This window comes from Chlorocebus sabaeus, chromosome 22 (assembly GCF_047675955.1).
Source record: "Chlorocebus sabaeus isolate Y175 chromosome 22, mChlSab1.0.hap1, whole genome shotgun sequence".
NCBI lineage: Eukaryota > Metazoa > Chordata > Mammalia > Primates > Cercopithecidae > Chlorocebus > Chlorocebus sabaeus.
In genome coordinates, this window is record NC_132925.1 from 96,171,338 (window position 1) to 96,195,184 (window position 23,847).

Genomic DNA, 23,847 nt, shown 5'->3' on the forward strand with positions numbered 1-23,847 from the left:
AAAAGACTATTATTGTTCTTAAGGTAGAGAAATCAGACAATACATCTTGGCGCTCATGCTGCCTTCCTACACTAACCTAGTTAATCTGACAAGTGAGACAAATTGTTCATTGGGAAGATGTTTATATCATGCTTCAGTATAATTTGTCTATTCTTTTGTAGGGGAGAAATGTTGAAAACAGAACATTCAGTCTTTGTGGCAGTTAATCAACAGTGATACAACCTTACATTTCCTAACAACTACAAATTCCCTAATTAACCATTTTTAAAATGCAATAACAAAGCCATTAAACCACTATTTGCTCTAGTTCACTGTTTTTATTTACATAGCTACCTTTCTCCTGGACAAGCAATGTTAGCCAAAGATGCCTTCTTGATGACAATCCTATTCAATTTTTATTTATTTTTTTGGTGAAGGGTTTTCTCAGCAGCCAGTTACCACATGGAGCTTTTTCACAGTTTCAAAGAAGTTTTCCTCATTTTAAAACTGCAAGAAAATTCTACACTTGATGGTAGTTCCTAAAAAAATAGTTCAATCAACCTTTTAGAATTTTTGTAATATAACTTCAAGTATGCAATGATTTAATTAACACAATACTCTTAATAAACAACAACAACAACAAACCCAAGTGCTAGCTCATTTCTGGTGCCATGAGACATAATAGCACCACCTGTTTTTCTATTTTAGTGGTTAAAATGTATGCATTTTTAGCACCCATCTACAAAAGTTAGATGTTAATAAAAATATGACATTACTCAGCTTACTAGGAAGTAACAGTCTTAATATCCCCTTAAGTGAAGAAATTTGTTTCATTTGCTGTATCCTGGGTCATGGAAAAGAATAGTATGAAAGGGAGAAACAAAGAACAGCCTTTTAGCTAAGGCTTTTCAGTACCTGAATCACTGAAGTATTGAAGTCATGTTCCTTGGAAGTGTAGAATCATACCACACATAGGAGGTTCCAAGGAGTTATGTTGTTATACACTGTGTATGTCAGGATAGACCACATTTAAAATGCTGAACATGGCTTAGCAGCCTTAAATATAAAAAAGAGGTAAACTAGAAAAAGTAATGATAGTGATCAACTCCCATCCTTTAACCAAAACTCTGCCTTGTCGCTCCATTTCAAAAACAAAGTGAAATATTCTAAACAACTGACAGATTTTTTTACATAAAAACACATTGAATTTAGATTAGTATCAGTCATTAGACACAATAAATACATGATGGGGAAGACAAAGAAAATAAAGTGCACCTTTACAGTGTAAGAGACTCAGAAATCACTTCCTAAATTGGCAATATAGATTGCAATATAAAAAGTAACTGATTAGCAAAATTAGATTAAAAATTTTTCAGCTGAAAAATTAGTTTTTCAGTACATGAGAGGGACAAATAACCTTTTATTTAAAGGTATTAAATTTAGAGACTTGTATATTTTAATTTTGTGTAGGAGAAAGGAAAGCCATTCTTCTAGAAGGCACTAACTGGTTTAAATGTGCGAGTGAATTCCTAAAGAAAACATGTGCAAAGTATAGTCAAGAAGGTTGCCTGGTTCTTGTGTTGTATTCATTACTCTTCAGCATATACTATGAATTATTGCTGAACAACTGTATCAGTAACCAGGTTTTCCCATCAGAGCTTCAGTGTGTTCAGTCCACAGTGTCGCAGATCTCCTTTACTTTCTGGTTGAATTCTTCTGGTTGATCTGCATATACATAATGTCCTGCCCCAAGAATAGCCTGGATAAGGAAAAGTATTCAGGTGGTTAGTGAGTAAAAGCATTTAATAAAACACAATGATATATAAGCAAAGACACTTAGTAATAAAAGTGAGAGCCACTATATTTAAATAAAACACATGATAAAAAATAACAATAATCTATAGTGACTATTAAGTATATCCATTAAAAGGATCTGAGAATAGAAAAATCTACTGAATTGAATCTACATACAATTTTAATATGCAAAAAACACTAAATTGACCACTAATAAAAGTGCCAATAGAGAAACTGAAAAAAGTGAGACTGTGCTGCCTTGTGAGGTGGGAATTACTTTAAGAGCTACTGGACCAGTCCCTCTGTCCGACTCTCTTAATGCTGTGGCTCTAGGGACAGGAAAAGTCACTCAGAAAGGTGGTTCATGGTTTGGACATGAAGATGTATGCAGGCCAAACCCTGCACCCAACACATGTGGTATCAGGTCCCTGACTGAGGCTGCAGGTATAGCTTAGATGACCTGTAACACCAGGATGACCTAAAACCTCTTTTAAAGGAGATAATAAAAGACTTCACTCATACCTAAAAACCCAAATCAAGTCCCACACTTACTATTGTCTTCACATATGAATGTGGTCGTAAGGACTGGATGCTGGTGCCAGAATTGCCATCTATGCAGGAGCGGGCGCCAAAGATCACTGAAACTGGAATGTCAGGGTGCATTTTACCAATTCGCTGGAGCATTGGCCTTTTTGCCCATCCATAAGGAATAGTCATATTCTTGAAAGCTGTCTCACCACTTTAACGGCAAGGAGAAAATCACAATGTATGATTTTTGGGAATGAGTATGCATTGCACTGTCACTTCTATCAAAACACATTCATATTTAGCTTTTCCAGCACTTAAGAAAAACCTCAGCTTAAATAGACAATAATTTATGAGATAGTGTAAGGAACAAATCTCACAGATCACTGTTAGATAAGCAAGGCTGCTGCATACTTCAGCTGATTTTTTAAAAAGTTTTCCTGTAAACCAAAATGTACAACCTTAATTTTCTATCATTAAATTATTTATTGTGGAGATAGTTAAAAATATGTTTTTTCACCCTTATTTAAACTGATGTAGAAGGTAGCTTATCCCCGGGTTCATGGCACCAGCATTTCACCTGCAATGCCAAAACCATTACCAAGTTAAGAAACTCAGATAATATATTCTTGCAAACTCTCAGGATAGGTCTATTTGCTGTCACTTCTGCTATTCATTTTTTTTTCTTTTTTTGAGATGGAGTCTCGCTCTGTTGCCTAGGCTGGAGTGCAGCTACACAATCTTGGCTCACTGCAACCTCTGCCTCCCGGGTTCAGGCAATTTTCCTGCCCCAGCCTCCTGAGTAGCTGGGATTAGAGGCACGCACAACTAAGTGTTGTATTTTCAGTAGAGATGGGGTTTCACCATGTTGGTCAGGCTGGTCTCAAACTCCTGACCTTGTGATCCGCCCACCTCGGTCTCCCAAAGTGCTGGGATTACAGGCGTGAGTCACCACGCCCGGCCACTTCTGCTATTCTTACAGAACTAGACAAAGTTCTAACTTGCCTTCTATGAAGAATTCAAGTCTCACCACAAGAAAGGTAACAAACTAGGACTACATGAACACATGTAATCATGAAATAAGAGGACGTGAAGAGTAAAACTTAGACCATGCAGGAAAAGGAATGATGTTCCTGGGGCAGACCCCTAAAAACAGCTGTTGGAGCAAGTCAATCAATGTGTTCACCTAATCCACAAGATCTGACTGCCTAGCAAGTCAGAAAACCTCAATCTCTTGAGGACCTTGAACCTCTAGCCTCCCTCACTCTTGGCAGAGAACCTCTAACCTACTTTATTAAAAAGACTGAGGCTACAGCTACACCTATAAATAGCTACCATGGCCTCAATCTTTTTAATAAAGTAGGTGTACATATCATCTGCCAAAAGCGAGGGAGGAAATAAAAGGGAGGGAGGCCGCCTCTGCATCTCTCCTCTTAGCCTTTCATCCAAACCTCAGTCTTAGAAAGGATGAGATACCACTTCTCTGTCTTAAAGTGTGCTCCATGACCCACCTATGCAGAATCACCAGAGTATTTGTTAGAGATGCAGCCCAGAAATGCTAGTCTCAGTCTTAGAAATTAAGCCTCAGGAGTCACATTTTAACAAGCACCCCCAATAATTTCAGTACATGACATAGCATGAGAACTGTAGCTCTCATCTTTGCACTCTATTCTTGATGCTCCTCCTAGAAACTCTAGGGCCTTATCGTTTGGCCTCCTCCTAGTTCACCACTGTCGTCAGGCTATGTTTTCTCCACTGGTACTTTTCACCCAACATCCATAAGTAGTATTTGTAAAAAATACATTTGGCCCTCTTGCTCCCTCTGCTACTATGCCCCATTCTGTCTCTCTCCTTCTAATCACTGTCAAAATACATGCAGAATCCCTCACTTCTGCCTCACCCTCTGCAGCTGCATTTCTAAGGCTGACCTACAGATGTTTAGAGTTGTTCAGGAGTACAATCATCAAATGGACTTGAAAAACACTACACAGCATCTCCCATTCACTTGGGAAATTCAATACCCTTCGGTATAGTAAAGGATAATTCATAGTACAGACAACCATTTACTTTTGTTTAATCTGGCACCCTTTTTTCTTTTTTTGATGAAACATTCATACTCAGTTTGGGAAATACTTCATGTGAAATTCTTCAACTCTCAACTCAAACCGTCTCTTGGAGATGCCCAAGACCAAGACTTCTACAACTTATTCATAAGAACTTTGAGGTAAGAGTGAACATCTCACTTTTTAATCCGCCATCAGAACTCAGCATAATGTTTTATACAGTGGGTACTCTAAGAATAGATGAGTAAAATAAAATGTATTAGACACATGTCCTTTTAAATTCAGTAATTTAACTACTGACAAAAATCTTCTGGACCACTGATATATTTTTAAAAAAGGCCGGGAATGGTGGCTCATGCCACTTTGGGAGGCCAAGGTGAGTGGATCACCTGGGGTCAGAAGTTCAAGACCAGCCTGACCAACATGGAGAAACCCCGTCTCTAATAAAAATACAAAAAAATTAGCTGGGTGTGGCAGCGCATGCCTGTAATCCCAGCTACTTCGGAGGCTAAGGCAGGAGAATCGCTTGAACACGGGACGCAGACGTTGCAGTGAGCCAAAATGAAGCCATGGCCCTTCACCCTGGGCGACAAGAGCAAAACTCCATCTCAAATAAATAAACAAACATTAAAAAAAAAATAGTCTAAAACACACACACACAGTGAATTGAGAAACTTAACCCTCACCTTGGAGTCTGTACATTACAGTGGTAGATGTATTCTGTCACAGTATCGTCTTCGAACATTGAAGAATACTTCCGTTTGAAATCAGGCCTTAAACGCTGCACTAGACTTAAACCTATTTAACAGGAAATTTAAAAAATGCATGTTTTAAATTATAATTAACTTATCAACTAAATAATATAGGAAGTTTTAGTGCTTGTCTGTGTAATGACTGTTATGTGCACACACACATATATATGTATTCAAATATATATTGTAGGTGGTGAAAAGCACACATTCTGATAGCTGTCCTCCTAAAGATCCCCAAGGAAATATTAATATAAGAATTAAAGAGTATTGTATTTTGACTTGCAGATGTGCTTTAGGGCCTCAAAAACATGTAAGTTAGAAGGCACTTTTGTAGGTAAATAAATTCTTTAAATGTGGCCAGTGAGTAGCTCATACATAAAATTAACGTATTAACTTGTGTTTCTTCCATAATTATAACACATTAACATCCAAATGAAGTAAACTAGTATATATAATTATTTATGTGTGAAAATAAATTCAGTTTTTTCTTGGGACCCTAGCAAGACCCCCTGCTAAGGTTACCCCTGGTGGTGCACACGGCCCCACTCTAGAAAAAGCCAAGGGCGCCCGGGAGCAGTGGCTCACGCCTGTAATCCCAGCACTTTGGGAGGCCGAGGCGGGCGGATCACAAGGTCAGGAGTTTGAGACCAGCCTAACCAACATGGTGAAACCCCCATTTTGTATTTGTACCGAAAATACACCGGGGGTGCACCTGTAATCCCAGCTACTCAGGAGGCTGAGGCAGGAGAATCACTTGAACCTGGGAGGTGGAGGTTTCAGTGAGCCAAGATCGCGCCACTGCACTCTAGCCTGGGTGACAGAGTGAGACTCCGTCTCAAAAAAAAAAAAAAAAAAAAAAAAAAACAGAAAAGGCTGGGCGCAGTGGCTCACGCCTGTAATCCTAGCACTTTGGGAGGCCGAGGCAGGCGGATCACGAGGTCAGGAGATCACGACCTTCCTGGCTAACACAGTGAAACCCTGTCTCTACTAAAAACACAAAAATTAGCCGGGCGTGGTAGCAGGCGCCTGTAGTCCCAGCTACTCGGGAGGCTGAGGCAGAAGAATGGAACGAACCCAGGAGGCAGAGCTTGCAGTGGGCAGAGATCGCGCCACTGCACTCCAGCCTGGGCGACAGAGCAAGACTCTGTCTCAGAAAAAAAAAAGAAAAAAAGAAAAAGCCCAGGGCAAGGCCCACAAGGGAAAGAGGATGACAAGCAGAAGCTTTCCTCTAGTCACATTTTTCCATTCTGAGGCCCCAGAGACTGACTAGTCTCCCTTTCTGGTACTACTACCCCATTAACTCCAGCAAGGCTTTACTTCTCTACTGGCCCTCTCTTCCCATCTGTGATGAATTACACAGCTCCACCAAGAAATTGTCATGCAGTTGATTCTACATCACCTTCCCACCCCCAAGTGCAAGCAATAAATGGGAGGCTGAGGGCATGGCTTTAAAGAGCCTCTCCTAGGTGTCCTCCCTTGCCCATCACTTCTCCTAACTTCTCTTCATACTTTACTTTTCCCATAATTGTTATTTGTGTACCTGTGATCTAGTAAAATCTATTTCTATTTCAGGGTTATAAAGATTAAACGAAGCTCTTAAGTAGTTTACCAGAGGAGGATCAGGCATACTGAGGAGTGGCTCTACTGGGGAGGGCTGAAAGACTGTAGGTAGGCAAAATGTGCCATCTGTAAGAGCACTGAGTAAAATGTGGTCACCAATTCAACCCCCATACCCTCCTCTAAGTCCTGCAGTCCCACTGCTCTCCCCATCCAAAGAGAAGGCACTAGGGCAAGGAGGGCCAGGGGTGGGCAAAAGGGAACAGCATTTACAGTAACCTGCATGACAGTTAATCCCACACCCTCCTCCATATCCCCATGCCTCTTCTCTTTTCTTGCTAACAGAACCCATCTTTCCTTTCTTTCTTTCTTTCTTTTCTTTTTTTGACAGGGTCTTGCACTGTTGCCCAGGCTGGAGTACAGTGGCGCAACCTTGGCTCACCACAACCTCCATCTACCTCCCAGGTTTGAGTAATTCTTGTGCCTCAGCCTCCTCTCCTGAGTAGCTGGGATTACAGGTGTGTGTCACCATGCCTGGCTAGTTTTTTTGTATTTTTAGTAGAGATGGGGATTTGTCACGTTGGCCAGGCTGGCCTCGAACCCTGGCCTCAAGTGATCCGCCCACCTCAGCCTCCCAAAGTGCTGGGATTACAGGTGTGAGCCACAGCACCTGGTTAGAACACATCTTTTCTATAGTATCAATTAGGCAGCAATGCGCCCAGGAAAGCAGGCCCTGGGAACAAATCATGATTGGTCCGTCACAGAAATTTCTTCTTTGCTGGTGGAAGGACTAGGAGGGCGCAGTCATAAGGGGAGGTTGGCTGGAGCCTTCCAGAGAGGACTTTCTTCCCTGACAAAGCATTATGGAGACAAGGACCATTTTCCATGCTTTTCTTTCTTTTTGCTCACAAATCAGAGTGCTGATTTGTGAGATGATGCTTAATGCCATGGCAGGCATCAAACCCCCGTGAGGAAAAAAGTCAAGAAAATCACAGACACAGACCCAAATCCTAACGTCAATGAGCAAGCAACCAGAACAAGTGCTAAAACCTATCTCCAGTTTGCTTATTAAGGAAATAATAAAAGGCCTTATAATTTAAGCCACTTGGGTATTCAGTTACTTACAACTAAAAGTACTCCAAACTCATATAAGTTGTACAGGGGAAAGGCAGAAGTTCGGAACATCATTATCTGTGACAATGAGGGAAGGAAATTCCTATGGCTATGGGGCTGAGACAGAACTGCTGAGAATCAAATAAAAGTCAATCAGGGACTAAACATTGGTGCCTCAAAATATGACCAGAAATATACATCAGGAGTCCCTAAAATGTTGTGGAAAAAATAACTTTATCTTTCCAACATTCTGACATAGATAAGGGAAGAATCTGTGAGTGTGGTGGTACCTGTTATCCCCAGGGTAAATCAAATCAGGTTTTATGATCTACCAAATGGTATCATCAATTGGCCAAATGTTCTCCAATGCTCGCCAACAGGGCAACATGCTACACTTCTCCCAGGCCCTGGACTAGCAGAGGTACTTATATCCTCCCCAAAACACGCTGCTTGTCTGGCTTTTTTTAGAGTGTTGAGGACTAACTAACCTCATCCTCAGCATTTCCCTCCTTTTCTGCTTTGCTAATTATTTGTAATGTTTACAACATAAAGTGTCCCCTTTGAGGAGAAGAGCCTAGTTGCATTCATCTTTGTGCAAGACATGGTACTTATTAGAGGAAGAGGAGAAAAAGTAAGGGTTGAGGATTTTTTTTAAGATTTTGACTAACAACAGTGAATTCTCTTCTGATAATCTACAAACATCTTGCTTTCCTAGAACATAAGCACTCACCAAAGGGTCCTGCAATCCTTAGGCCAGCTAAAGGGTTAAAGGGAGTCAATGCTGCTCCCAAGGCTCTGATCCAAACTGGAATTGGTCTGTCTTGATCAGCAAGGTCTGGTCGTTCAGGGAAGCCCCAAGGTTCCACTAAAATGAGATGATTAACCCTGTTGGGGGAAAGAACAGATTTAAGTTCATTTGGTAAAATCACCCTAAGTCTATAAAGAGCTAGCATGATTTATAAAACAAAGGTAGAATGAACCACCTTCAAAAATCTTCACGTTAAAGACTAATGGTGGAACAGGTCGTATTATGCTCTTATCCTGTGTAAACTTTTGAGATTCAGTAGGATCTAAGCGGTGTATGGTAGAAAGAGGGCTTTATTTTTAATATATCTAAATGTGGATAATAAAAGATGTATAGAGTATACAACTGTGGGTTTATTGAGAAAAAGAAAAAAGGGCATTTGTTATTTAAGTTACAATCTGGGAGATGATGTAGATCACTGGCCACTCAGAAAAATCCAATGGTTCCATTTATATCACGGCTGACACTGCAAAAATGGCCAAAGATCAATATCTCATTCTTTTTTATTTATTTATTTTTTATATTTTATTTTATTTTATCTTATTTTATTTTGAGACAGAGTCTCGCTCTGTTACCCAGGCTGGAGTGCAGTGGCGTGATCTCGGCTCACTGCAACCTCTGCCTCCCAGGTTCATGCCATTCTCCTGCCTCAGCCTCCTGAGTAGCTGGGACAACAGGTGCCCACCACCATGCCTGGCTAATTTTTTGTATTTTTAGTAGAGACGGGGTTTCACCGTGTTAGCCAGGATGGTCTCGATCTCCTGACCTCGTGATCCGCCCGCCTCAGCCTCCCAAAGTGCTGGGATTATAGGCGTGAGTCACTGCGCCCGGCCCAATATCACATTCTTATAAAATAGCCTCAGATACCAACAATAGTTATCTCCTATGAATCAACCATTCTAAAAATTTAAGTGAAGTTAAGGACTTAAAGTGGGTTCAAAAGTACTTTAAATTAACTTTTCATAAACATGAGGATAACGTAATGCGGACTGAAAACACTCCTTAGTTTGAGATTCTAGAACTGTTGAAAAAGAACACGTCTATCTACCTTATCCATGATTTCATGCTATACTAACATTAGATTCTGTTTCCAGTTCTTTCCCAATTTTCTTTTTCATTGACCAAGAGATAGAAAATCTTTAGTACAACTTCATATACAATTATTTCTTATTGTTAATCATTTTAATTTTTCCATCTTATGAAACTTCTTCCCAATGAAGGAAAACCAGAACTATCAGCAGTACTTCCATGTAGTTGCATCATACTTTATACATCATAAAAATTCTAAACAAAGTACAAAGATCCTTCTGAAACAATACAATGTTCAACTGTAACCAAACCAGCCAAGAAATGCCAGCCAAAAATCTCCCAAAGATAAACTGACAATGACTCTAAAGTCCCTTTCCTAAGTTATAACTGAAACAGAAAGGTAAAGAAACTAAAACATGGGCACAGATGGTACTATTCCTCACATAAAATCTATTCTATTATTGTTGTCAGCATGCATAAGAATGAGTTAGTAACAGGTCCATACTGTTGACTGCTTTTTTTCAGACAGAAAGCTTTAGAGCACAGAGCTCTATGGTCCCTTAGAGAATATTGGGTGCAATCTTTCATCTTAGATAAGAAGGAAGCTGAGATGTACTACACGACCTGCTCTGGTATATAACATTAGTTAACACAGAACTAGGGCTGAAACCCACATTTCTCTACTCCAGCATACTAACAGATGCTGACAAGGAATTGGGCAGAAGGCTTTGTTTTCTAAAAATAGGCTAATCAACGTAAGATAGACATATTAGTAAAGGTAAAACTTAACCTTTATTAACTCTCAAGGTCGGTCCTAATAGTATACTCTAGATTTCACAGCACTGAGAACATATGTAGACTATAACCATAAAGATGTATGAAGATATGTGATAAATGAGTTTCATATAATTATGAAGTATGCCTTCACAGCCTAAAAATTTCATATGAGAACATTTTCTAATAGTGTATCAGAAAGAGGTTGGAAATGAGTGTTTTGCTTTGTTTTTTAATGGCAAAGACTATCTCTTATATTTTGACCACTTCCTAAATTCCTTTTTATTTTTTATTTTTTGAGATGGAGTCTCACTCTGTCGCCCAGGGTGGAGCGCAGTGACGCAATCTCAGCTCACTTCAACCTCTGCCTCCTAGGTTCAAGTGATTCTCCTACCTCAGTCTCCTGAGTAGCTGGGATTACAGGCATGCACCACTACGCCCAGCTAATTTTTGTACTTTTAGTAGAGACGGGGTTTTACCATGTTGCTCAGGCTGGTCTCAAACTCCTGACCTCATGATCCACCCACCTTGGCCTCCCAAAGTGCTGGGATTATGGGCCTGAGCCACTGTACCCGGCCCTAAATTCCTTTAATTACAGCCCACAGTAAGATGTGGGGTAGGGGAAGGAAGAGGCCTAACAGGTATGAGTGGAACTAACGAGACAGCCACCTAGTTGAAAGCAGCAAAGATTCATGTTAAGAAACAGCCACTATTATTCACTATTGATTTACTTCCCAAAGAGAAAAATGAACTCTTCATTAAAACACACCCTACCCTAAACAATTGTTAAATTTTTGTCACAAATTTGTTAATGGATCTTGCTCAGTCTGCTCTAAACTCTTTCTGACCTGCTAACCCAAAAACAGGAGAACAAAGGAAAACTTGACAGAAGTCTCATCTGTCTCTAGGTGACTGTTTTTACCTTAGTTCTGGTTTGCCTTTTAAATATGATCTTCAAAATTTCATCCCTAGGTGAAAATGCCAGTTTAACAAAGTATGCAAAGTATATATACTAAGGCAGATGACCTTTCAGTTCCTTTTTGAAAAGGAGTGAATGTCCCTACAATTGCTCAGTTCTACTGTCCCTACAATTGATCAGTTCTATGTCTTCATAACCTAGCATGAGGCTTAGCACATGGCAGACGCTTGGCAAACATTTGGATTAATATGCTTTTCCATGTTTTCTTTTGGTCCTAGTCTATTAAGCATATACAAATTTTATAAAGTATAATCATAGCATAAGCATATCCAACTTGATTTTTATGGTCCCCCAGATGACATCAGAACATCACTCCTATTTATTAATCTCATTATTCAGTAACAAAATCCATTTAGATAGTCAACAACCAGTCTAGTCTTTTCTAAATAAAATTATACTGTCTGGAACAGAAAAATAAATCATAAGCATTGAATATTGGCCACAAAATTATATTAATATATGTGTGCATGGGTGTCTGAAACAAGTTTTGTGGGGTGATACAATTGTATTTTTCTAATCCAAACAATATAGAAGGGCTATAGTAAAAAAAGTTTGAACATAATTTTTTAAAACTCTACAACATCTAAACTGTAGTTAACTGTAGTTATATATCATCTGCTTCTACTACATGTAAAAACCCCAGAAAATAATTGTTCCTTATTTTTGGTTTTAGGAATTTTAAATAAGATAGACCATGCAAAGCACTCAGGTTAGAGGCTATCAAAAGGTAAATATTCAGTAAATGTAAGCTAGTTACAGTAGCAAGAATAGGAAGACTACAAGAGTAGAATTTATTCCAGGGAACATGGAAAGACAGGTATTTATTCTTCAGAAGAGCTTGATCACAGGTGACTACAACGTTGCACCAGACCAAGGTCCCAAGCTATCTTCTAACCTCTACTTCTAGTAAAAATATTATGTCCTCACTTGACAGGAGTTACTGGGCTTTAATGTACATCTAAACTATAATTAGCTAAACTCTACTCTTTAATATTCCAGAGAGGGTTCCCTGCTGGAATTGTTAGTTCACATTTAGGGTAAAGAATGGGTCCAACCAGACAGCACATGCGAGTCATCCTATTAGACATCCTTGTTAAGAACCAGAGACTGGTTTAAACCACAAGAAAAATAAAGAACCAGTAGAGCAGGAACAACAGAACAGCTCATCAGTTTTGAAATATAAAAAGGCATTCTTCTTAACGTTAGTCATTAGAATTGGCCTTGAGTTTGAAGATGGTGAGCAGAGTACACCCTTAAGGGCAAAGCAGTGGACAATACCTGTACCAACACACTGGGACCTGATTTCACTTGGTCTAAATGCTAACAAGGGTAGATAAGCCTGACCTTCATGAGATTTAAAGACAGCCACCAGTCGGAAATAATGCAACAAGAACAACAGTCAGGTCAGGCGTGGTGGCTCATGCCTGTAATCCCAACACTTTGGGAGGCTGAGTTAGGAGGATCACTTGAGGCAAGGGGTTCAATATCAGCCTGGCCAACATGGTGAAACCCCGTCTCTACAAAAAATACAAAAAAATAGCCACACGTGGTGGTGCACGCCTGTAATCCCAGCTACTTGGGAGGCTGAGGCACGAGAATTGCTTGAACCCGGAGGCGGAGGTTGCAGTGAGCCGAGATCGTGCCACTGCACTGCAGCCAGGGCAACAGAGCAAGACACTGTCTCAGGGAAAAAAAAAAAAAAAAAAAAAAGAAGCAAAGAAAGGAGAACAATCAGACCTAGGATCAAAATGTATAAAGGAATTTAAGGAAAATAATCAGAACGCTAGTCAATGCACAAAGGAGGCATTTGCAAAATGAAGTTAGTCCCAGGTATTTCCCATTGGCTCCAAGCCACCGGAGAGAGAAAAGGGAAGGCCTGGAGAACAAAAAACTAAACAAATACCTTCAACTTCGAATCAAGTAGAACAGTTTTTCCTAGAACAGCAGAGGGCCAACAAAAATTGCTCAACTCCATTCTGTACAATCAGAAGACAGAGCCAGGCAAAAGAAAAGTATTCAAGATAAAATTATTTAAAAACTTTTCACTAGAGAAATAAAGACTAGTCAAAACTTACTCTAATGTAACTCAGAATAGATCTCTTTGCTAAACATTTTCTAAGTTAAAGTTTCTATAATCTCCTTTTCCTTAGTTTATAACAAATATCTTCAAAATACAGATAGTCTTTTTAATGGGGTCCTGAGCAGCAGGGGCCAGAAGGAAAGGAAAATTAAAAGAGAAAAACTGGACCAGGCACAGTGGCTCACGCCTGTAATCCAAATGCTGGCAAAAATTGATCAGCTTTTATTTGTTCTTTAGAGTAAGAATCCTTCTTAAACAAGTGCATTAAACTAGGCATTTTCATTCTTCTCCTCAAACTGTCCTATAAAAGTAACAAACGGAAGAATGGAGCTGCCCATAAAAGACAAAGACTGAAGTAGGTATGGCTTGGAACACTAAGTCCCAACAAATAAAACAACGTTGTTTTTGTGTTTTTTCCCTCCATGCATTAAACAGAAAGTAAGGAGCTGTCTTTTTACTTAAAAGAAAAAAATAAAGATTACATTTGCAACACCTGAGGAAGCAAAGAACAAAATAACATTATCAGCTGGGTATGGTGGCTCATGCCTGTAATCCTGGCAGTTTTGGAGGCCGGAGGATCACTCGAGGCCAGGAGTTTGACACTGGCCTGGGCAACATAGTGAGACCCCTCATCTCTACATAAAATTTAAAAAATTACCCAGGCATGGTAGCACACCTGTAGTACTAGCTACATGGGAGGATTGTTGAGCCTAGGAGGTCAAGACTGCAGTGAGCCACGATTGTGCCACTGCACTCCAGACTGTGCAACAGAGTAAGACCCTATCTCCAAAAAAAAAAAAAAAAAAGTAACATTCTCAAAGTCCACTATCGGAAAAAAAGCGAGACAAAAGAGGCACAGTGAGTGTAAGAAATGATCTGAATTTCATTTGATCTCCAGACCACTTTTTCCCTCCTCTTAGCATTCCCCCCACTCCCACCAAAAGTCTTTCTGAAACTCAAAGATTCATTTCAATCTCATGACAGCATAATAAAAATGCTACTGGATCAAAAGCAAGCTGGATGAGCACTGAGTATGTAGTTCGGTAATTGTTTGTTGGTACCAAGCGGACTGCTCTGTTGCACCAGAGAAAGCATGTGTGTGCTGCAAAGAAGATTCTCCAGCTCAGGTGAAACATTCCAGATCACACAGAAGGCAACCCTGACAACTACCCCATCTGCTTAGTGGGAATGCCAACTTCAAGACACACCAAACACTGAACATCACTTAATATGAAGTTTGCTATAATGGTGAACACTTATAGTACTCAGTCCTGTTTAATCCTGTTTAATGTTTGGATCTGTGAGTCTACTGAACTATTAACTATCAGATCATCTATGTAAATTTGTACAAATTTGCCCAACCAGGATCAAGCAGAAAAAAATTCCTTTTAATAAAAAGTTAACAAATATAAGCAACATTATTAGTAATATGAATAAACATGTGGACAGCAAGACCAAAGGGCACCAAAGGAGACGATGCACCTTGCAGAAAAGACAAGAGCTACTCATTTTTCCCTGTCCTCTCCATTTAAAGAGAAGTGCTTTCCAGGGAAGCCATACTGAACAGCAATGAAGGAAAAAAGCAAGGGAGAAGGGGAAGCCCGTGAGATTGTTAATTCCAGTCTTCCTATATTATATGCTACAATGGGGTATTAATCTGGTCTATTAGAATAGGGAAAAAATAAACTATAAAATTTTACTTTTATTTAGTAGATTTAACACACTTCTAAACTAACTAAAGTTGTTGGTTTAAATGGCTGGTCAATTTGTTTAATTCTGTAAAATATTCATGTATATTATATATACATATATGTGTGTGTAAATGTTAGAAGAAACATGCTAATACCTTTCTCTTACACATACATGTAGAATGATCTCTTTATTTCCACTGTAACCTGTTTTTATGACATAGTAACTTAAGATGTAGATTAACTGGGCAAAAGGCATAAAACTGAAATCTTTGCCTGCTTATGCTTGCATATCTGAAACTAATTTTTCTCCCAAAAATAAATTAGAAAGATATGACATGACCAGCTCTTATCTCTTGATACTTCTGTGCAAAATGGAAAGAGAAGAACAGAGAAAAGAACAAAAAATTGTAAGCTAAAAGGAGAACTTAGCTTATAATTCTCTTTTTCAAAATCACCTATTCAAGAAATATTTACTAGGCAGCCACTATGTGCCAACCATGGTGTTCTGACTGACTGGACATAATCATGATTGGAGATATCTGAAAATCTAGAAAACATCATTATTTTGAAATTAACCTGTATTTAATAATTTAAGTTTTATGCAGTTAAGAATATAAACTTGAATATTCAACATACTCCATACAGTTCAAAATTTTGTTGGCAACCAGTCAAATTTAGACAGGCTAATTATTTCAAGCATTCTCATATCCATTTACTGCTACTACTTATGATTCTTGGTCCTGATACAGTACTCTAGTTTTATTTCTAGCATTAGACACAAACATTCAAAAACCATTTTCTAAAATATCATCAATCCAATGCAGGAATCACTAGCTTTGTTTTTAGATACCTTTTGCTATTCTCTTTTATAGCTGTTTTTAAAGTGTTGATTCCCTTCTGAATCCCTGAAGCTTCACCCCCTATTTCTTTAGAGCAGTTCACAATTGAAAATGAAACTCTTACCAACTGACCTTATCAGTAGAGAGCTATGAAGGGTCAGGATTCTAAGACTTAGGGTTTAATGACCAAGGTCTAGCCTGCAGAGTTCCATGTCACATCTCCAGAGAATAAATACCACAAGACAGACACAGACATAATACACACCTGATAAAAAACAAAGGAAGTTCAACTCCCACAAATAGCCCTGTTGACTTGTACCAGAAAGGCATCCACTTCCTTCTCCTTTCACCATAAATGCAGATAGGTGTTTGTCACTAACAGTAAGACACAATAAAAGAAAGTAACCCCAGCCGGGTGCAGTGGCTCACGCCTGTAATCCCAACACTTTGGGAGGCCAAGGCAGGTGGATCTCTTGAGGTCAGGAGTTTGAGACCAGCCTGGCCAACATGGTAGAACCCTGTCTCTACTAAAAATACAAAAATTAGCTGGCATGGTGGCAGGCTCCTGTAATCCCAGCTACTCGGGAGGCTGAGGCAGGAGAATTGCTTGAACTCGGGAGATGGAGGTTGTGGTGAGCCTAGATACCGTGCCACTGCACTCCAGCCTGGGCGACAGAGTGAGACTCTGGCTCAAAAAAAAAAAAAAAAAAAAAAGAAAAGAAAAGAAAAGAAAGAAAGTAACCCCAAAATGCCAACCAGGAGAAGAAAATTTATGTTTCTTTTTAAAGAACAGGTCCACCAGCTGACAGGAGTATTACTGTCTAGCACATATAGGACCATGAGATCAGAAAAATCAGGTGTAAATGCTAAAGTTTAAAGGGTCTATAGAGGAAAAAGTGGCTGTTCCAGAGGAAGAGAACCTCAGGGACACAGGGCTGCTGCTTCACCCATCAAATTCGGTGTTGAACACACACCCAGAGTTATGCAATGGGGCGATCTTATAGGTATATACAGGGACTCTGAAATGACCATCATCCCATGTCTCACTCACAGACCTCAAAGTCCAAATCAGTTGCAAATTTGGATTTAAAAATCAGTCCAATGGAAAAATACACTGGCAACACGAAAATGCTGTATTCATTTTTTGTTGTTTCTTTCCAAAAGATGAGTGTTTCTCCTGTTTTCTTAGCACTTAAATGTGACCTTCTCTCACAGTAGTAACATGAAAAATAGAAAACAGCATTTAAAAATAAGGTAAAGAGGCTGGGTGCAGTGGCTCAGGTCTGTCATCCCAGATCACAAAGGGGAGGCCGAGTGGGGTGGATCACCTTAGGTCAGGAGTTCAAGACCAGCCTGGCCAACATGGCAAAACCCCATCTCTACTAAAACTACAAAAATTAGCTGAGTGTGGTGGCATGCACTTGTAGTCACAGCTACTCGAGAGGCTGAGGCAAAAGAATCGCTTGGGCCTGGGAGGCGGAGGTTGCAGTGAGCCAAGATCACGCCACTGCACTCTAACCTCGGTGACAGAGTGAGATTCTCTCTCTTTAAAAAAAAAAAAAAAAAAAAAAAAAAGACAAAGAAAGGAGATGATGCTAGAAAGACTTTGAAGCAAACATTCATTAATTCAATGTTTTATAATGAGAAAGGTTAGGGTATGGTATAATAAAAAACCCTGGGATATATGCTATGAAGTTATATTTTCTATAGTTTAGATAAAAGAAAACTAAAGGTTAGATGTTAAGTGATTTGCTCTAAGTCATAAAGCTAGCACTAGTACCTACATCTTCTAACCTTCTGGTTTCCCCTTACAGCTTACTATAACTTAGAAAACATTAGACAAAGCCTGCTGGATCCATAGATTTAACGATAATAGTAACAAATAATTTTTACTTGTGGCTTAAAATTATACATTAAAGTTTCTACAGTTCTAAGTTTAACAAATAGAAAGCCATTTCCCAAGCCTATTAACATGTAGTACATGTAATAGGAAGATCTGACACGATTATTTCAGCTACTATATTGATCATCAGTTGTGGTGTGGTCTATAGGGTCCTTTAAGAGAATGTCTGCCTTGTAAGGCTCAGACACAAAAACCACCAAAGATGAGAACTAGAGTCTGGTACTTGGAAGCACAGTTTTAATCCCACTCTTCTGTCACCACCACTTACCTTGATGGGTACTTCAGCGAGTAAGCAGCAGCCAAGAATCCACCTAGGTTGTGCCCAAGCAAGATCATTTTGTCCAATCCTAGGGCACATCTCCACTCTTCAATGGATTCCACAAACTGATTCTCCACTTCTTCTGCGTCACTGTCAAACCTGGGTCTACTACTTCGTCCAAAACCCAATAGGTCAAAAGCATAGACAGGTCTGTTGGTGCAAAGATCTCCAAAATTCAGTGCCCAGAGCCCAAGACCTCCTCCAAAACCATGCAGAAGGACAAGTGGAGTCTTATTTGAAATATTATGAGAGAACTTCAGTGTCCATATTTTATTTCCATTAGATATACGAACAGGTTCTTTTTTGTATGTGCAAGGGACACCTAATGAAAACATAAAAAAGAAATTGTTTCATTTTATTACTTCTGAGAAGGGAAGCATTCTCAGAGCAATCAAAAATTACAAACCATCTAGTATCCAATCTCATGATTTTAGCTTTTATTGCCAGCTATTTTTTAAAAGTACACATTTTATTGAAGTAAATAATTCTAAATGACTATGTTTTAAACCTAAGGGGGAAGACCTACCTCAGACAAAACTCAAGTAACCTGTGGTCAAGGTCTTTGGCAAGTCATATTACCTTCTAACTTCTTTTCACATCTATCAAATGAGGGTATTATACTCCTAGAAGTGAACAGGAACTTAGTGGCTACCGAATCCATTATTTTAAGGTCTCCAGCTTTGCAGACAATTTGTAGAATACTGTCAAGTGTCCTACAATTTCAAGGTGGTATTCTTTTGTTAACTTTGAGTTGAAGTCAGACTCAAAGGCATCATTTTTCCTTTAAAAGTAATCATAAACTTAGGGAAGGATTAATGGTATCTATATTAAACACATAAATTAAATATTAAGTCATTTCAAAGTTTAGTAGAAAAAAAGTTGACAAAGTATTGTAGGAACTCCTCAGCATGACACATCAGGTAACTTGGGTCCAACTCTAGTAATCTCCCAGAAAAAGCAAATGGTCACAATTTTAAAGATCAAAGCTCTTTTTTACCTTCAATGCTGTGGGACTAAATACTTTAAACACTCCCAAAAATTGCCTAAAAATGAAATTAAATTTGAAATTCACTTATATTTAACTATCAACTGAATAGCTGCATTTCAGATATACCCCTTAATTATTTATGCATATTCATATACAGTAGACAAAACACTGAAGAAACAGGAGTTTCTGCCTTTTAACCAAAGAAATAATCTCAGGTTTTGTATCCATATAGTGGCAGCAAAGAAGAAACCTAACATTCATTCAGATTATTAACAGAGCACATGCCCTCAAGTTAGGGGAAATACCATTAGTTTAGAAAAGGGGCTACTTTGGCTTAAGTACCAGGCCAAACCACTTCAGCATTTTGAACACATACGTCTTGTGTATTCCCATAAAAACCATCTGTAAAACTATCAGATAACTCATTCCACAGTAGCTTACTTTCATGTCTGATAAGCACAGACCAATTCACATTCCTATTTGCATCCCTAGAACCAAAAGGAAGGGAATCAACATGTTTGTTAGATGCATGAATTGAGAATCTAGCACCTCTTTTTATCTCCTGATAAGAATTTTTTTATTTTGGTAAATCACAATGACAACTTTCTCAGTTTTGTAGAGAGCAAGTTTACCCAAGTACATGGAATAAAAGTTCATTATGTTAAAAATCTGTGTAATAATCAGGTGTGGTGGCTCACGCCTGTAATCCCAGCACTTTGGGAGGCAGAGGCGGGTGGATCACCTGAGGTCAGGAGTTCGAGACTAGCCTGGCCAACATGGCGAAATCCCGTCTTTACTGAAAATACAAAAATTATCCGGGCATGGTGGCAGGTGCCTGTAATCCCAGCTATTCGGGAGGCTGAGGCAGGAGAACTGCTTGAACCCAGGAGGCAGAGGTTGCAGTGAGCTGAAATTGTGCCACTGCACTCTAGCTAGGGTAACAGAGCAAGGCTCCGTCTCAAAAAAAAAAAAAAAAAATTCACATAAGATGGCTAATTATCCCTTCCTAAGGATATATACAGTTATGGTCACTGACTCCTGAATCATTCAAATGCACAAACAAATCCATTAGTGGTAAAGAGAATGAAAAACAGACATGTACAAACATCTACACCTACATACAAAAATAACACACGAATGTGAACGGTACTACTTAATCCACTCCTTTAAGTAGAATCAGCAAAACAAAATTGCACAATAAATACCACTGCTTAGAACTATACCCACAGATATCTTGGAATGCCCTGATGGTACAAGTTTGGATAAATTTTAGTGCTCATAAGGAAAAAAAAAGGGCTTCCACACCACTATAAATACAGAATCCTAGAATGCCAGAACTAGAAGGAATTCTAAGGACCCCTTCATTTTACAAAAATCCTACCCCTTCACTTTACAAGAAATAAGAAGCTGAGCAAAGTGACTTGTCCAAGATTTTGTGGCAGATCTGGGCCTAGACCAAGTTACCTGGGTCCAGTCTAGTACTTTCACTATACAAGGCTGCATGCTCTGAAACACCTAGAATCTGTTCTCAAAGCATAGTCTCAAGCATGGTCAGGGGGGTGTCCCTGAGACTCTTTGAGGGGATCCAGGAAGTCAAAACTATTTTCATCATAATACTTATAATACTAAGACTGTATTTTTCACTCTCATTCTCTAGTAGGTATACAGTCTTCCAGAAGTCACATATGTGATTACCCATCAGACTGAAAGCAGAAGCAGCAACCTTATGTCAAGCTAGACATAAAAGACATTTGTAAACATGTAAACAATGTTACTCTTCTCACTACATATTTTTTGGAAAGTATTCATTTGTTTTTTTGGTACAAACTTTATTTTAATCTGTAATGGGTTTGTTACCATTATTTTTAAAGAAATTAATAAATTAACATTTTTGATTATTCAATTTTAATTTCTAATTGAATTAGAAATGGTAAATATTGATAATAAGCCCATAAACAAATCTCCTTGGGGTCTTTACTAATTCAAGAGTATAACAGGGGCCCAAGACCAAAAAGTTTTAGAACTCCTACCTGCCAGCCCCCAACATTCATTTCTGTACTTTCTAATGACAAGGAAAAGGAAAAAAAGTTATCTTGCTAACAATGAACACACCACAAAATCTTATCTCTAGTTTCAGGGCAATGAGATATATCGGACCTATCTTAGTACACAGTTCATTTAACTTACAAGAAGAAAGCCTTACATTTTAACATCTTCTCTTCAGCTTCTTTAAGATGTAATGTAGACGTAGGGCACCACGTAGGGAGCCAGCCAGTTAGCCATCCTGACCTAGAGCACCAAAAACAAAATACAAATAGGTAAGTTCATGTTCTTCTCAACTACCAACTGTCACACGCACAGAAGAAAGGCAGCACAGGAAATTTACTACCTGTGTGATGGTGAAGCTATGTGTGACAAAAGTGACCTAACATGCACAAAACATGGTGGTAAGTACTGGGATACAGATAGTCAACTTCAGCCTGTGTACTTACAAGTAGATCTCAAAGTCTATCTTATTCATGGATAGTCAGATTCCAAATAAACAGAAAGAAGATAAAATGGGCAGAACAAGAAAACACAAAAAATACACTCCTCCCCACTGCAAGACAGCCTCTTATTGGAGTAGAAGTGCAAAAAAAGTTAAAGACCAGGAGTAGATTCATTTGAATGACAGTTTCACAGTGAATATAAAAGGTACCTCTATAGGGGTTGAGAAAAGAGATGCCTTATTAAAATCTGAGATCTATCATTTTTGGGGGGAAAAAAGGCTTCAAATCTCATATGAGTAGTAACATACCCCTAACACAAATGTCAGGGGCTGGACTGTGTACAATCTCCTTGCAGTGAACTGGTTAACTGCTAATAGAAATACAAAAAAGCTTTGGGTTTCAGCAAACAGTAGATGAATAGAATGACCAAAGCATCCATCGGAAGACAGCACAACAAAGAACAAGGACGCAGATCTGAGGCAACTAGTGAGGAAAGGCCTGGGGGGACTGCAGCTGACATACTTTGCTTGTAGCCAACAAAGGAGAGGGTGAGCCTCAACTCCTGGCCTGGCAGCTACAAACCAAAAGCTTATTGTAATAACCTGACATAATGTAGAGCTTCAGCAGTCATTTGACAGTTAGCAAGGGCTGGGTACATGGCTGGTATTATTTAAAATGAGAACTCTCTGATGAAAAAGAAATGAATTAGAAGAGGAAAAGTAAACTACTGCAGAGTTCAGATGAGAGGTAAGGGCCCAATCCAAGGCTTTGGCAACAGGCATACAGATAAGAAGATGTAGTCACAGAATATTTAAAAAGGAAAACAGGTTGGATTTGATAATTGGTTGGATATAAAGAAGGTATAATAAGGATTCCCAGGCGTCTCTCTTGGGGTACCACTATAATGACAGACAACACAAGAGTTAGAATAGGTGTGAGTAGGAAAATATGTTAAGTTTTGGAAGTGTTGTGATCCAACACCCAGCTTTCTAACCTTTGTACATTCATCCTACAATACTTCCCTTCCCTGTAGAATTTATCTGGATATTATGTATAACAGGTACTCAATAAATAATGTTTGCTGAATGATTAAGTCACTCACAATCCAGGAGATTCTCAGTCCAAATTATCCCCATTTCATAGATGTAAAAACTGAAGTTCAGAAATGTTAAGCACCAAGTCCAAGGGTATACAGCTAGTAAGTAAGTGACACAAGCAGAGATTTGAGTTTGATTCTGAGCCACTCCAAAGTGCTTTTTTCTCAAATGACTACCTTCCTTAAAATGTCTGAAGAGTTGCCCATTACCTACAGGATAAAGTCTATATTTTCTTGGACCTGCACAGAAGGTACTTTGCAATCCATCCACAGCCTACCTCCATCCCATCTTATCTTTTCTTTTCTTTTATACATTGTACTTTTTCCAGTACCTCATAGCTCCCAAAATTTCACATGATTATGTGTCTCTATGGCTTTGCACAGCTCTTGTAAATTACCCAGTTTCAAGTAGTTCTTTATAGCAGCATGAGAATGGACTAATACACAGGCCACTAAAATAAAAGAACTCATGATTTTTAGAGGTTAAAAACAATAAACTATCATTAAGGTGAAGCTCTTTTTTCTTGACCAGCCATTAGGTCTATATTTAACCATAAAAATATGAACTAGTACCAACATGAAATTACTTACAACTCAATCTCATCCATTGTCTTAAACGAACATCCCTCAAACCACATCACAATTATTTGCCAGAGAGAATCAGAGGTCAATGAAAAAAAAAAATACAGTGAAATGAAGTATAATCTACTATTGCTCCAATTGATATCACAGACAAATTGGGGTGAAGAAAACACAAATGCATTCTTTGCATTTAAAAAGGATGCTTTTTTTAAGAAACAACATTCAAAAAATAATTCAGACACTGAATACCTACTATGTACAAAGCACCAGAGTTTAAAAAGTTACATACCAGCCTGTAATGGAAGAATCATGCCTACCTCCATCAACTTACCACTTACCACAAAACCAGCTTTCAAACAATGGGACTGTCTGTCCATGGATTTCCCTCCTAGTGACCAGCTCAACTCAGAGAAGGGGCAAAACATGTTTTCATGTTTGTAAGCTTACATTACATTTTATACTAAAAAATTACATCTTCAACCATAAGAAG

General features: G+C 38.8%; 1 protein-coding gene across 3 annotated transcripts in view; it reads right to left on the reverse strand.

Annotated features, from left to right (window-relative positions):
* Nucleotides 1-302: 302 nt before the first annotated feature.
* Nucleotides 303-23,847, reverse strand: part of ABHD5 (abhydrolase domain containing 5, lysophosphatidic acid acyltransferase) — a 29,299-nt gene continuing 5,754 nt past the window's right edge. For 2 of the 3 annotated variants that reach the window (XM_073010301.1, XM_073010302.1), the window contains exons 2-8: nt 21,394-21,479; nt 18,152-18,524; nt 8,514-8,668; nt 5,048-5,159; nt 2,326-2,512; nt 895-1,738; nt 303-518 (exon numbers count right to left, since the gene is read on the reverse strand). In XM_073010301.1, coding sequence (XP_072866402.1) covers nt 1,649-1,738; nt 2,326-2,512; nt 5,048-5,159; nt 8,514-8,668; nt 18,152-18,524; nt 21,394-21,479 — 1,003 coding nt within the window. In that variant the 3' untranslated portion in view covers nt 303-518; nt 895-1,648. Of the gene's footprint in view, nt 519-894; nt 1,739-2,325; nt 2,513-5,047; nt 5,160-8,513; nt 8,669-18,151; nt 18,525-21,393; nt 21,480-23,847 lie in introns of those variants that run through there. The other variant, XM_038004088.2, reaches the window with a different exon arrangement.